The sequence below is a fragment of the Uloborus diversus genome, chromosome 7, assembly GCF_026930045.1.
Source record: "Uloborus diversus isolate 005 chromosome 7, Udiv.v.3.1, whole genome shotgun sequence".
Lineage (NCBI taxonomy): Eukaryota > Metazoa > Arthropoda > Arachnida > Araneae > Uloboridae > Uloborus > Uloborus diversus.
Genome location: NC_072737.1, coordinates 149,370,796 through 149,387,419, shown reverse-complemented (window position 1 = coordinate 149,387,419; position 16,624 = coordinate 149,370,796). Strand labels below are relative to the sequence as shown.

General features: G+C 32.5%; 1 protein-coding gene across 1 annotated transcript in view; it reads left to right on the top strand.

Moving 5' to 3' along the window:
* Nucleotides 1–16,624, top strand: part of LOC129226940 (sodium-coupled neutral amino acid transporter 9 homolog) — a 44,948-nt gene that overhangs the window by 6,061 nt on the left and 22,263 nt on the right. Inside the window, 3 exon segments of the mRNA XM_054861569.1 lie at nucleotides 541–604; nucleotides 4,127–4,220; nucleotides 13,071–13,238. Of these exon segments, the coding sequence (XP_054717544.1) occupies nucleotides 541–604; nucleotides 4,127–4,220; nucleotides 13,071–13,238 (326 nt within the window).

The window sequence follows — 16,624 nt, the reverse complement described above, 5'->3', positions numbered from 1 at the left end:
TTTATTCAATGTAAACTATATCTTATCTTTACATTATCTGCATATCAGGTCAAAACGTAAACTTAATATCTAAATAACGTTTAAAAGAACTTGTTTATTATTATTTTATTCATTTCGAGTATGTCACTGATTAGCCTTGAGATAAAATGTGGAGAAAGCAAGATTAAAAGTGAGATTTAGAAATATATCAAGATAATGTATGTTGTAATCTCTGAAGAATGTCTAGTTTCTTTTTTTTTTTTCCTTTTTTTTTTTAAATTGATTGATGATAGTGCTCTACTTTTAATATTTTTGAGGCTTTGTTTTGCGGATTTTACTTTTTCCATAATTCTAGTTGATTTCAAAACTTTTTATTTTATTTTATTTACTTATTTTTTTTTTACATAACATAAAAGTTTATTCATTTGATTTACATAAAAGAATTTTGAAAATATGTGGGACATATGGGTCATTTGCATTATTTGATATCATAACATTTCCACAAAATGTTACTGAATATTTATTTTTTTGCATTATTTATTTTTTTTTCTTTCTTAAAAGATTTTCAATTTGGAATACAATGATGGGTTCTTCCTTACTTAGTATACCTTGGGCTATTCAGCAGGTAATTTTTTATTGACTTCTTATTCAAATATATATATCAGAGGTAAATTAATGCTGGAATGCCATTACCATACTGCTTTTCTTGAAAGATAAATTCTCTTTTCACATAGAATTAGTCACAAATCAGAATTCAGTCATTTCTCAATAGTGTTCCAGTATTAGAAAATTTGCAAATATCCTCACATATATAATAGCGAATTCACTGGCCAGGTAATATTCCTAACATCACCAACAATGAAACTTGCGCCAAGGCATGATAATTTGATAATGTTTTTCGGTAAGGTTTGACATGCAGGGAAATGCTTTATTTTTACAAGGCTAAACTGGATCCGTTAACTGTTTTACTGTTAAGACTGCTTTTAGGAGATAAAGAAAAGAAAAAGTGGTCAACAATGAACGCTATTTACTGGAATTTAGGGTTAATCCACTGGAGTTAGGGTTAAAATTTCAACTATCAAAATGTCACCAAACAGGCAATTGCTTCGTTCAAGTTTAGAAGCAATTTCATACCTTGACAGACGATTGTCTAGTATATACATAATCACACACCTTGCTCAGTCTGACAAAAACTAAAATCTTAGAAGACATGAAGAATTTTTAAGCATTCATTACACACGACATATTATTTCTTTTTCCGATTAGCAACTGAGCTTTTGAATTTAGGGTGGAGGGGGGGGGGAGAAAAGGCAGATTAATGGAACTTTTTTCAAAAAAAAACCCTGAAATTAATAACTAAAGTAAGAAAAGGGCTTACCTTTTAGTATTTGTTGAAATCTAGTGTTCCCACTAGGCTGTTTTTGAAGGTAGCGTTTTTCGTAGTAGTTTCATGAAGGTAGCGTATTTTCGTAGCGTTTCAGCCCTTTGTGTCCGATTTTCGTTTGCACGTGGAAGTTAGGCTTAGCTCATTTTGGCGCATTGCTAGTGATTGTGTAGCAATCTTTTTGCGTCTGTTTCTGTTTAGCTAATTATCTGATTATTTCCTAAGTAGTACACAGTACAAAGCGTACTAAGCTAAAATACAAGTGTATTTTTTGTTATCTTGGATTTTTAGCGCCCCCTCCCTCCCACACACACAAAAAAAGCTTTTGAAATGGAAACATTGTTCTGTTTGAAGTTTACCAATGAAATTTTCCACTGCAAAATATTCATTCATTCATTCCTTTTTGCTGAGTATTTATATTATCTTTGAACACTATCTGTATAACACATTACTTTTAAAAACTAATTGCCATAATTGAAAACATACTTTTAACACACTTGTACTTTTTTCAACTAAAATGATCTTGCACTGTTTCTTTTTTTTATAAATAATATTGATTTAAAAAATAAAGAAAAATTGCAGAATTAAATTAATCAATTAAATTTTCATAAAATTGTCAGTAAGATAAAAACTTTGGGCTGGCCCCATCTGCTTATGCTTCTGCGTTTGGCAGTACATACATCTGCAAACCCATTATTTGTGTCATGAACCTTGTTACAACTGCATTCTTAAAACACTGCACACAAAATTTTAATTTAATCATTCTGTATGAAGTGTAATACTTTTTAAAGAGTTGAATTTACCTTCATCATGATGCCTACTATAATACTTAATGGCATAATCCACATTACTAGGCATTTTTTATGTAGTAAGAGGCGATCAGTAATTAAATACTGTTCTTCTTACATTGAAATTCAAAGAATTTTGAAATGCATAGAATATTTTACTCTTATGGGAAGTAGTAAAAATTAAGGCTTGACAAGTCGTAAGAAACACTCAAAACCAAGTTTCAGCAGTAGCTAAATGTTCCTATGGAGTGAGGGAAAAGTGCTTAGTTGGCATTTGGGGGGGGGGGGGGGGGGGATAAGCAAACCCTATTCTAAAGACAAGTGCATTTTCTGAATGAAAGCACTGGATCATATATAATACTGAAGTCAGTGGTGCGATCCATCGGAAGGGGGGGGGGGGGGGGGGTGCTCATGGTACACTAATTTTTGCAAGGTGTTTTAAGATGTTTTTTCTAATCTTCTTTTTTTTTTGGTGGGGGTGGCGCTCAGTACTTTTTGAGGGGTAAGTCATTGGTCTTCGGCTTGGGGGGGGGGGGGAACCGCATTAAAATAGTGCCCTTTTAAAGTAAGTGCCCCTTTCAAAAACCAGAACCCTGCCCTTTTTTTCTAGAGTAAACACTATTCAAAACATTTCTTCTGAAGTCTTAAATACGGTAGAACCGCTAGTGCCTCGGTTGTCGAAAATCTTAGTTAATAGAAACTTTGTATAAAAAATAGGATCGCAAATTTTTAAAATGTATTAATTAGAAATAGAATAGAATATTTTTTTAAAAATGAACATGTAAAAAGTGATGTTTTACAGTTAAAAAACTAAAATTGTAAAAAAGTTATAGTAAGTTTTAAAAAGTCAATTGAATTTTTGTATATTGAAAGATGCATTAGAAAAAAAACACAAATTTCCAGAAAATATTTTGTATTTTTGAATTGAAAATTCATCATTTTATTAAATGTACATTATTATTAAAAAAAGAAAAAGACTTCATTATGGGCTTGGTTAACAGAAATTTCAGTTAATCGAGGTTCTACTGTAATGAAAAGAAAAAAATTGATCTAAAACTTCAAAAAAAATTTCCTTGTTCAGTTCAGAATGCATTAAAAGATATAACTATAACTACAGCTATACGCAAATGGTCAGCATTTAGTTTTCTTTTGAAGCTACAGCTTTTTGAACAAAATTGAAGACTAAATGACTAAATTCATCAATACGTAATTAAATTTCAAAATACTAGTTTAGTCTTTTTTAAAAGTTAATTGAAAAGTCGACTCCTCCCACAAATTACAAAAATAAATATCAATAAAACCCTTTTACGACAAGTGTGAACGTATGGGAGTGAGTGCTCTGCTCTCACCAAATTGGAAGAAAACAAACTGATGGTTTTTGAAAGGAAAATAACAAGAAGAATGTTTGGTGCTATCAAGAAAAGCAACAGCTAGCACGCCCTTTATGATTCCGAGATTTACAAGAAATTTTATAAACAATCAGATATTGCCCATGTCATCAAAATTGCATTAGATGGCTAGACCTCTGTACAGATTGGAGGGCAACAAACTAATCATGAAAGAGGCTTTTGTTAAGCAAATGGAAGCCACCCACCCATTAGATGGCTGGACAGTATTGAAAAAGACCACCAAGTGATCAATGCTGAAAAATAAAGGACAATGGTGTCCAACAGGGCAAGATGGTAAAAACTTATTGAGACGATCTTGACCTGTCCTGCTTGGTAGCATCCAAGGAGAAGGAGAATTAAGTTTTTTTTTAAATATCAGATTATGCATACTTCAAGAGTTATTATGTTGTTTAAAAGCAAATTAAAAGATGTCAGTCAGAATAAATTGAGATTTTAATTATGAAATATGAAACAAACATAATTATATTTTGAACTTTAATGTTTTATATTGCATAAATTTTCGGTTGTATTTGTGTGTATATTTGTTTATGTATTTATTTGTTTGTTTTTGTTCTTTTAATTTAAAGGCTGGTTTTGCTGGAGGCATGATTATTATGTTTGCTATGGGTAGCATCTGTTTCTACACTGCATACAGAATAGTCAGCTTACGTTGTGTTGCAGGTAACATGTTCACATTAAGGTTTACTTTTATTCAGGGTTCGTTGATTTAAATCAAGTGACTTTTTTTTGATTGATTTAAATCATTGATTTAAATAAATTGATTTGAATCAGAGAGAAAAAGATTGCATTAATTACCCAAAAGAACCTTGAGTTCGTTTCTGTATGGATGGATTGTCCCAGGTGGACTTTTCTTCTGGAGCTATTTTTATCAGGAAAATCTATTTGATGGCTCATGCCCGGTTAGCAGTAATGCCAAATTTTGAGACTCAAATTGAGGCCATTAAACAGACTGCTCTCCATCTATTCAGCTGTACTTCTCCTTTGAAAATGGCATTCTTCCTTGTTGCTTCACAGTCAGCCATTCACTTCCTTTGCTCTTATCAAGATGACGAGTCAGACCGAGTAAAAGCATCTTAATCAAAAATTCATCGCTGATGACGATTTTATGCACCTGGACTTCACTAATTTGTTATATTTTTTTTCCATCATAAATCAGTTAAAAATAAATCTGTTGTTCTTGATTCACATTTTTATCACTATAAACTAGACTGTCAGGTTATTGATTTCAGTTGCAAAATAAAATGTAATTTAAGGTTAAATAATGATTCTACTTATTGCTGGATTACTCATAAAAACTCTTGTAGATTTTATTTCATTTATGAATTAAATAAAAAATTATTGAATCCTGAAAAGTTTCATTAGTGGAACTTAAGCTTTTTCTAAAATGATCGAGTTAAAATGTTGATTAAATGGAAATAAATTTTCTAGAAAATCATTAAGTTCATAACGATATTCAATGAATAAGTTTTGGATGTATACATTAAGTTAATAAAAAAATAACCTTTTAATGATATTTATATTGAGCTATCATATTATAAGAACTTTTACTTTGTTTTCATAAGAAAACAAATCACTTTCCTGTGTTTCAATTTTCCGAATCTTCTCCAGAGTGAATGCATTTTTGCACTTCAATTGGAGTGGAATGTCACCAGTTGCAACCCGATGGGAGATCAGTGTGACTTCCCAAAAATTCCTTATTTAGTACACTTTGTTTGATGATTTAGTATTTTTTCAGTTTGATTTGGAGACGATATTGCAATTTTTTGTTTTTATTGTTATTTTTTTTTCCTGTTAAATAATGATGCCTCATGGCTCTTACAATATGTAGGTATGTGTTGTATGCTTGCATTTTATTATTCGGTAAGATTTGTTGTTTCAGTCGGTAAATTGACAATTTTCCCCCTCCAAAAAATGTATTTTTGAGGTACCCCTTTATGTACATCATAACTTGCTTAGTTCTTGATGTCTTAAAAATAATGAAAAGGAGTTTTAAAATATCATGCTTTAAATTATGTTGGACATCAATAAGTTAAAAATTCTTCTGTTTTATAGTGTCAAGCAGTAGGTCAAAATGGCAAGGTGACTGATATTACTTTGTATTCATTTATAAAAATTATTTTGAACATTTTAAAAAGTTTTATTTGAGTAACCCCTTGTTATGTCACCCATTCAGATGTATTGCACTTTTCCTTTGTCTCCCGAAAAATTATATTAAAAAAAGAAAGAAAAAGAAAAATGTTGCTTTATATTTGACATCACCGAAAAGAATATTATGTTTCTCAGAAAAAGTATTTGCTTTTTTTAAATCAATGAACATATGATGAATGTATGCTTTCCATATATTTATTTTATTGCAGTTGAAACTGCAACTTTTGATTTGTGATCCATCATAAGGCAATAGAAATATTAAAAGTTTTTTTTTTCCTTTAAAAGAAAACTTAGTACTTATTTTCTTTTGTTTTTAATAAGAAAATCATCCTAACATGATAGTAAATTCATCTTTTTGTGAATGCAATGTCGCTAGTTTGTGCATATATATAATGCACTTTTTTAATGTCTCCTGACAAGTGCAATATAATGAAAGATTACTGTATTTGAATGTATTACAAAAATTTTCTGCTGGTTCATATTGATTTTAAGTACTATAAAGCAACCTTTTTATCCAGTGTTAACAAAATATGATACAATTTGGTTCATAATCAATTGTATGGGTCTTGTCTAATAAAAACAAAAAACAAAAATCTCAACACTTTGATCTCAGATTTTTGTGAAACTTTAAAAATCATAACTCTTTAAGATTTTTAATTTGTTAACTTATCATCATTAACCTATCATTCATAGTTGAAGATTAATTATTTTTTTTAATTTGTTAAAAATACCTTTTGTTTACTTTCCGGCTGTGCTTTAGAATGTTGGGGGAGCTACAGAACTGCTTAATGACTTATTTTAAAGACCACTTCTTTAACTGGATATGTAACTTAAATACTTTTCAAGAAAAGAAAATTTGCCCAGTATTTAAATTTTTTAATTCAAACATTTTTGAGATAGTGTCTTCAGAAGCTTTTGAAGATACATATAATTTTTAATGAATTATGATACATGTTTTAAAAACAGTTTTTAAAAGTTTTATGGCCCAACAAATCCTTTTGTTCTTTTACTGCAAATCAGGAACATATAACTAAATTCAAGAGGCAATGTTATTAAAAAGAATTTGTTAAGTGTTTGATAAATCACATGACATGAATACTTTTTAAAGTTTTTGAATGAAATTTCAAGTAGGGTAAGCTAATTTCTTTCAAATTGTGAAAGTTCCAAGAATTGTATTTCTCTAAAAGTAAAATAACTAATTGCATTATTAATTAATCTGCATTATACAAATACAAATACAAAAGTGACGACCAGCAACAGGCTCTGGGCCCAGCTAGACTGGTCCTAGTCAATTTACAATCCCCAGTGAAGATCAATGGCCCTCTTAAAACTATCTACTCCCTTGCTCATTACCACCTCTTCCGATAAACTGTTCCAAGGTTCCACTACCCTACTAAAATAATAATTTTTCCTAACATCCATGTTAGCCTGAGATTTAAATAGCTTAAAACAATGACCCCTTGTCCTGTTTTCAGTGCTAAACTTCAGCCCCGTAACATCTTTCATTTTAATAAATTTAAACAACTGAATCATGTCCCCTCTGTCTCTTCTTTGCTCAAGACTGTACATTTTTAGCCTTCTAAGCCTGGAATCATAGTCTAAGTGAGAAAGTCCATTTATTAGCCTTATAGCTCGCCTTTGAACCCTTTCCAATACATCAATGTCTTTCTTAAGATAAGGAGACCAAAACTGAACAGCATACTCCAAATGAGGTCTTACCAAACTTCTATATAAAGGCAGAAGAACTTCTTTAGATTTGTTTGAAATAGATCTATTGATAAACCCAAGCATCTTATTGACCTTGTTACTAGCAATGCTGCACTGTTGGCTAAACTTTAAATCCTGACTTATTAAGACCCCCAGATCAGTAACTTTGTCTGCCTGACTAATGACTGAACCTTGCAAATAATAACTTGTACACTTATTTCCATGCCCTAAATGTAGCACTTGACATTTCCCAACATTAACAGCCATACCCCATTTATCAGCCCACTCCGTAATATGATCTATATCCTCTTGCAGCTGTTTTGCTTGTTCTTCATTTTCTACAGTCCCCATAACTTTGACATCATCAGCAAAACAATTCATGTTCCTAGAAATATTTTTGTGAATATCATTCATAAAAACAATGAACAAAACAGGCCCTAACACTGATCCTTGAGGAACCCCACTTAAAACCTCACTCCAATTAGACTAATTTCCCCTTACAACTACCCTTTGTTTCCTTTCGGTCAGCCAGTTTTTTACCCAAATGAAAGTTTTCCCTCCTATTCCTATATCAGCTAATTTGCTAAGTAGAGCAACATGCGGTACCTTATCGAAAGCTTTTTGAAAAACAATGTAAACAACATCTACAGGCTTCTTATTGTCCAAAGCCATGGTAACTTTGTCATAGAAATGTAATAAATAAGTTGCACAAGATTTACCTTTCCTGAAACCGTACTGAAAACTAGTCAATAGATTATTAGTCTCTAGAAAATTTACTATCTTAATTTTTATCAATGTTTCAAAAATTTTGCAAACCACCGAAGTTAGACTCACAGGTCTATAATTTCCCGCACTCCCTTTAGACCCTTTCTTGAAGAGCGGTGTAATGTTAGCCAGCTTCCAGTCCTCTGGCACTGTCCCCGAGTTATAAGAAGCATTGAAAATATTTACGATTACATCTGCTAATTTTTCCGCACATTCAACTAAACTTTTTGGATAAATATTATCAGGTCCCGGAGCCTTAGTCTCTTTAATTTTTTTCAAATGAAGTAAAACGTGATCCCTGGAAAATACAAAGTCCTCAAGCTGTACTATAGCTTGTGTCTTGTTGATGTCAACTGTTGAGATACAGTTATCGTTAAAAACACTCGAAAAAAGTTATTAAGAACATTAGCAGTATCACTATCGTCCTGAATTAAAATTCCGTGCTCATCAACCAGTGGCCCAATATGACTATTTCGAACTTTCCCCGAATTAGCGTATGCAAAAAAGCTCTTGGGATTCCTGTTTATGTTATCTGCCAGTCTTTGCTCCAACTCTCTTTTCTGAATCCGTACCAAATACTTGAATTTACGCCTTGCCTTACAATATTGGAGCCTATCTGCACTGTGACCAGTTTCTCTAAACCTATGAAAAGCAGCTTGCTTGTAATTTAGAGCGTCTTTAGTTTCCCTGGAGAACCACATTGGCCAAATTTTAGTGTTGACACCCTTTCTCCTAAAAGAAACATGATCCCCAACTGTTTTCGCTAGCTTTTCTTTAAACTCTGCCCACTGAAGATTCACATCGCTATTGTCCAATCCAGAAAAAAAAACTACTTTCAAACTCTGCCTAAGTGCCACAGAATCAGTATTTCTGAAATTGGGCACAAACCTAAAACTCTCTACTTTGTGCGTATCAAATTTAATCCCAAACTTAATACTGTTGTGGTCACTGTCTCCAATGTGTTCCCCTACACATAACCCCTGAACAGAACCTTCCATATCACAGAAAACTAGATCGAAAATCACGTCCTGTCGAGTACCCTGTGTTACAATTTGATCTAAGAAACAATCACCAATTACTTTCAAAAATTCATCTTCTCTGCTATTACTATGGTAAAAATTATCCCAATCAATTCCTGGAAAATTAAAATCTCCCATTATAATGACTGACCCCTTGCTTGAAATGTCGCTAATAATACTAAACATCTGTTCATCTTGACCCTGACTTAAGTTGGGTGGCCTATAAATGTTCCCTAAACGTAGTTTATTGTCCTTATTGCTCATCAACTCCAGCCAAACCATATCAATCTCATTAGGTTTATCATTAATTACCAATTCATTGCAAGTTAAAGTATCTCTGACATAAAATAAAACCCCACCACCTCTTTTACCTACTCTATCTTGTCTAAACAAATTATACCCAGCAATAAATAATAAATCATCATCACTTTCGGTAGCCCATGTCTTGGTAATTCCAATAATATCCAACCTCTCGTCTATTGTTATGTTTTTCAACTCTTCCATCTTGTTCCTAATACTACGAGCATTTGTATAAAAAACCTTAAGTAAGCCCATCTTACCTTTATTTAATGCTGCGCGATTATTTGAATCCCAACTGTTAAAATCTTCTCTCTTACTAGCCACCCTATTTCCGTTTCTACTAAAATCCCAATAGTTAGTACCCATTCGAATTCTGCTCTTTAAAGCATGCCCCCCATTCCAACTAAGTTTTTTGATTCTGAATCCTCTAAAACCAAACCACTAACCATTTTGACCCCTGTAGAGCTCAGATGCAGACCATCCCTAGCAATCCAATCGCTTTACATTTACTCCACACATCAATAAACCTGATACTGCGCTTAACGCAAATTTCTTTGAGTACCAGGTTCATACACCTAGCCCGTTGGTTTAACCAACTCCTATGCACTCCATATCTGGGAAGCAATCCAACCACTTGGACATTTGCCGAACAGTTGGTTGCTTTTTCCAACAGGGAATCCCATTCCTTAGTAAACTCATTGTTGTTACTATGGCCTACATCATTAGTTCCCACCCACAAAGTAACTACATCCTCTTTATTAAATATCCCCTTCTTTTCAGCAACCCTATTTACATCTCTCACCCGAGCCCCTGACAAACAACATCTAGCCACCTTACGTCTAACTCTGCCTATTGAGTTTCCCACCTCACGCACCATTGAATCTCCCAAAATTATACCCTTTGTGTCCCAGTCTGTTGCCTCAGCAATAACTTTCCCCTTTACCTCTGGAATATTCCCACTAACTAACACACAGCTGATGCCCACCTTCTTTTTACTAACTTCCTCCTTTCCCTCTGGAGTGTTTACCCCATCTCCACTCCTACAGCCTAATGCTAACTCACCCTCCAAAGTAAGCATCCTAACTCTGATTTCTGAGAGTTCAACACAGTTAGTGCAAATGAAATCCTTCTCAGACTCATCCTTCCCCTTAAACAAGCAGAACGTAAGTATTATTGACTTATGTGTCATAAGTCAATAATACTTACTCAGAGTGTAGTACCTTTTTTTTCTTACTCAAGTTCATATATTCAAGTTCATTTCTTACAATAATTTTTGCAAGATAAATGCCAAATAAAATGCCAAGTATTTTATGTAAAACAATGAATAGAACATGATCGAAAACATATTTGTTTAAACTGCTTTTGAATAATTGTAGAATTATATTTGCCAATATACTAGCATGCTAAATCAAATACTGGCTGTATAAAAATGGAATGTTTCCTGCCGTTCTATCATATTGATGGATTTTAGTGTTGTAACATTCCTTCCATTCCAAACAAAAGGAATTCAGGCTGTGTTTTGTATTGCCTAAGCGATATAAAGTACCGGAATTTCCTTTTCCTGATGAAAATGGGAGAGCCATGTGTTTGTAGCTACCAAAATGACTTACCCAAAGTTATTCTTTTATTACATAGCTATAAGGTTGCTGAGTAATGCTATCAAATGTAAGATGGATCCTTTTGGTCATAATTGCACAAACTGGGGTGCGGAAAACTTGCAGCTTTCTTCAAATTTTTGTGCTACCTTAATTTATTTATAAGTACTGTAAATGTGTTTTGATTACATAAACATGTTCAAATAAATTTAATTAAAGTTATAGCAAATTAGTGCTGTTAGATTCAGGGCTGTGGAGTCGGGGCCGGAGTCGGACTGATTTTGGGGTAAAGGAGTCGGAGTCGTTAGAAAACATGCCGACTCCGACTCCGGACTTCTTTTTTTCTTTCCTTTTCATTGACTCTCCTTGCATTTTTTAAAAACTGACTACCAATTGGTTCGATTACATGTATAAAAAATATTAATGGGAAAATAGCTGCCATTATGGCAATCAGCTAGCTTGAGTGCTTACCAAACTTTCTGCAGCCATCCCCTAGTTTGCTTGCTTTTTAACTTAACTAATAGCAACTGTCAGCAAATGGTTTGGTGCCTAACATTTTCAAGTAATCACTTTCAAATAAAAATAGAAATATAGTGTTTTGTTCGATCTCATTTATAAAATAGTAAAAGAAATGTAACAAATTAGTAAATCGAAGCCCGTAGCTAAGGTTGAAACGTTTAAGGGTGATCGGCAAAGAAGATCGTTCAAAGAAGTTCTGGCGCGAAAGCAGGAATCCAAAAGATTCGATGAAATAATCTAATGTTTTTTTCTTTATTAAGACTTTCTATAAGCTTGGTTCTCATTAAAAAGTATGGAACAAAATAAGTGTAAATGATTTCTTGATTACAACACACAATAACTGCAGTTAATCATATTTAGGTTAGTTCTAAAGCAGCCAATAAAATTTAAATTAAAAATTTAGCAAAGAAAAAATATAGGTATAGTAAAAGCAATTCGTACAAATTTGTATACCGCCACATTTTGTGTAAAATTAGCTCCTGACGTATATGTGCCCTATTTTCGTTGAAATTTTATTGATGAAATATAATTTAAAATATATTTGAAAATTTTCAGAATTAAAGTAGTTATATTTCTTATAAACTCTGAAATTAACTTTGGGTGTCATTTACCAGATGGGTGTCATTCGGGGCAAACCACCCCCTCTCAAGAACTTGGATTTAGAAAAGAAAGCTTTTTTCTCTCAAGTTACAGCTTTTAAAAATTGAAAGCACACGATTTGATCAATATCTATTTGTTAAACATTAAAGGGGGGCAAGTTACAGATAATCCTTTTCAAATTTTTTAAAAGGGACTTTAAAGTCATCTCACTATTTAACTCGTAACTATTGGAAAATTTGATTTTTAAATTGAATTTCTAATGTTGTATGCGTCTTGGGTTTACAATAAAAAACAAAATGCGAAATTTTCATAAAAAGGAATTAATATTTCAATCTCTGTTTAGAGGCTTTCCCCCTTCCCCTGAAGGGAGAGAGGGAGTTGAAAAAATACAATTAAAAAAATAATTTAAAAAAATCTGGAGTCGGAGTCAGAGTCGGGCGTTTCAAAATCCAGGAGTCGGGGTCGGAGTCGGCCATTTTCCTTCCAACTCCGCAGCCTTGGTTAGATTGGTATGATAAAAAGCAACATTTACAGTATAATTTTTTGCGTGTCCTAACTCCCCCCCCCCCCCCATACATTGCCAAAGCATTCTTACATTCGGTAAGAATGTTTAAATATACACATGGACTACATAATCTTAGTATACCATTGCTATTGTCTTTGCTTATGAAATTGTACTTGACTCATGGAGTATTTTTATTTTTTTCTTAAATTGCAGGCTTTCATCAGCATTATTATGAAGTCAAACCAAATTTTAAATCAGATCTTCTGACACGGTAAATTAGAATTGAAACACATCATTCATACCAAGATAATATATTATATTATTCATTTTGGATTTTCAAATGTATTTTTAGATTTTCCCAAAACAGCTGTGGAATTTCCTGATCTTTGCAGACATTTGTTGGGCAAATGGGCTGAATGGGTTGCTACTTTTTTTTCTCTGATACCACTACTTGGTGGAGCAGTTGTCTATTGGGTTCTGATGTCCAATTTTCTTTACTTTATTGGTGTTTATGCTTATGGTATGTAAAATTTAGCACTATTGTATTTTTCAAACTTTCTTTATATTATGTATTTTTTATCTGTAATAATACTGTGGAACAGCAATGTGGCTGTCTTAGATCTGTGAGTTGTTTCAATTTCTGTGTATTGTGTTAAGTTTTAAAGCTGCAGAGCGCTCTACACAACTAATGTACATTGTACAAAGTAGAGTATGCATTTTAAAATATAGTACAAAAGAAAAAAAATAGGTATATAAACAATACAAAAAATTTCCCCTTTTGTGTTACAGATGAACATGGAATTATTTTACTTTGACTACTGAAAATTATTTTTTTGTTGTGACAATGAAGTGAATTAAAACTTCACAAAGAAGAATAATAAAAATACTTTGGAAAATAGACACTTTATTTCAATTTGAAAAGTTTTGTATCAGCCACTTCAAGAGCAGTAGTACTTCCTGTATTTGCACTCCAGAGGCAAGGGAGGCAAGGCAGCACCTGTTGGCTTGGGCCTGAGATTTTTAAAACGACAGGTGAAATATATGTAGGAACGTAGGGGTAAACCAATGGTTGGAAAAACTACTTTTTTTTTTGTAGCAAACTACAACTACTTTATTACAAATGTAGTTAACTACAACTGCAACTACTTTTTTCAAAATGTAGCAACTACAAACTGCTTTTGAAAAGTAGTCGCTACTTCACTACTTTTTAAAAAATAAACAAATAAAAAGCATACATATGCACACCGTTTGAGTATTGAACGAAAAAATTAAAAAACTGGTTTAGATTAATAAATTGGCTCATTTGAAAATGGAATATTACTAAAAAATATTTATTGTTTCATTTCTTTACCAAGCCAATTTGTCATTCTTAATTTTTTTTTTATGATTTTTACGAATATTTGCAGCAAGAAAGGATTTAAAAAGTTGAAGAAATTTAACCTTCAAGTTTTTAATCCTTTCCTGACAGTGAATATTTCATTCAAGAAGGGTAACTCGGCTGCTTGGAAGTGTAAATAGTAGATGCAGTCATAATATGATTAAAATTTTATATAGACAAACATATATGCATAAAATTGATTTAGTTGGTGAAAAACATCTTTTAAACAAAAGAGAAAAACTTTAATTTTTATTATAGGAGGTAATTTTACAGGCACTTATATTTTGTAGGAACTAGTTAATTGATTTTGAATTTCAAGCAAGGGGTCCGGACCTGGACACCATCTCCTTTCTTACATTACTGATAAAATGAAATAAGAGCATTTTTCAATTTTACCAAATGACCTTGAGAACTTACAATATTTAATAATTGACTCTTATTTTGTTCATACATTGACACTCAATCAGTAAAAAGAAAAAAATAAAGAAAGTTTAAAAATATCCCAAACGGTACGAGTATTTAGAATAAAATATTAATAAATATCCAAAATATGAAGCATAACTAAGTATGCTTACTTTACTTCAATGTGCAAGTTCGACTAGCGCGAAATCGCTAAATAGCGAGCTTTTCTCGAGTAACGAATTTCGGAGCTAACACGAACTCCTCACCCCGTAACACAGAAATCTTCAGAAGGGAATTGCAAAGCTTAAGTAGCACCTTCTTTATTGGGCACTAAATATTAGTTTTGTGAATGAATTTTCCTTTTAGCATCACTGAAAGCAAAAGTAATCCACACTAAACTAGTCTAAACATCACTTTGTTAATTTACAAGTGGCCACTCCAAATCTTTTTCATTCTAAATATGAAGTTGAAGAAACATTATTTCACATAATATTTGTTAGTTTGTCAAAATATTGTATGCAGAAAACATTAATTCTTAAGAATATTCTAGCAAAATGATATTGAAATGTGTAGCACAAAAGTATGTTTTTTTAATTTGGCTTCCTAAAACTTGAATTTAAAGTACAGTAAAACCTGTAAAGTTGACCACCCTTGTAAGTTGACCATCTGTCTATGTTGACCACTTTTGTCAGGAACGGAATTTATCCTATCTCATATAATGAAGGAAAACCTCTGTAACTTGACCACCTCTCTATCTTGACCACTAATGTACGACAAATTTGGTTTGGAGTATTGTAAAAAACCCTTTGTAAGTTGACCACTTGGTTTATTTTTTTTTTAACTTTCTTGAGCAAATTATTTTGTTTCATTATTTATTTACTTATTTATTATTATTATTATTATTTTGATAGCTTTTCAAGAATGTTTTTAATGCTTTGATGAAAGACTAGCATTTTACTAACTAAACAGCAGCACAAAGCTTATGCTGCTCTTTATTCTCCCAAACTTGTTTTTCATTTGTTGTTCCATTTGAGATAGCTTTTTCTACTCTGTTCAAAGAAAATAGGTGTCAGTAGAAAAGTTCAAAGTCTTTTCTTTCAGTTGCAATATGTTGTGGTAACACAGGAATTGTTCAAAAAGAGCTGGCCTGGATCTATATATTTTGGGTTCCCCTGCAACAAAATATGTAGGGCCCCTCCCTAGTGGCCAGCAGTGTCTATTTGTATAATGCATAAGTCCTAGTGCTAGTTTTTTTCTATTTTTTCTTCAATTTCTAGGGCAGTTAGCCCCTTTAAGGACTCAGGCCCCTCCCACTGCGGTTACACAGATCTGGGCCTGCTAATGAGTAAAGTTACATGTTTCTGGTGCAAGGGATTAAGCGATAGGACATTTTAATTTTGCCTTTATGAACTGGGAGATTCGAGCTTGTTACTCTTTGTGCTATACATAAAAAGGCTTCAAAAAGAAAGTTAGTTGAATTTGAGATTAATAAAAAGTATGAAATATTAAAATTAATTGAAAATGGAGAAAGCCAGAGAAAATCAGCTAGCATGTTATGAAATTTCTAAACTTAGTGTCTAATATAGTTAAAAACAAGGAAAAAATAACTATTATTTGAATAGTATTTTTAATTATTGTTTCACTTTCAATAATGTTAAACACTGAAAGTGGTTGAACAGAAAGAGTAAGGGTGAATTCCTCAAAAAATGAATACATGGTGCAAGAAATGACGAAAACAAAAAATTATTACCGCCCTTTATAAGTTGACCACCTGTCTAAGTTGACCGCCAAAGTGCTGCACCGGGAGTGGTCAACTTACACAGGTTTCACTGTATATTGTATGAAGCATTTTCTAACTTATTGACTTTCAGTTCTCTTTATAACTGCAGTTCCAAGTGATTAACACAATGTTTCATATTTAAACAAAAATTTTTAAAAAATCGACTGCATATGAAAACTAATCTGCAGATTATTTGTAGATTCATAATTTTTCATATTTCTGAACTTAGTGAGGATTTTCTTGTTAATTAGTTTTGGTTCTTAAAGCATGTAAAGTTTTGCATCCAACGGCGCCCATGTGGGTGGGGGGGGGGAGGGCCAAGTGGGGACTCAAGCCCCCCCCCCTT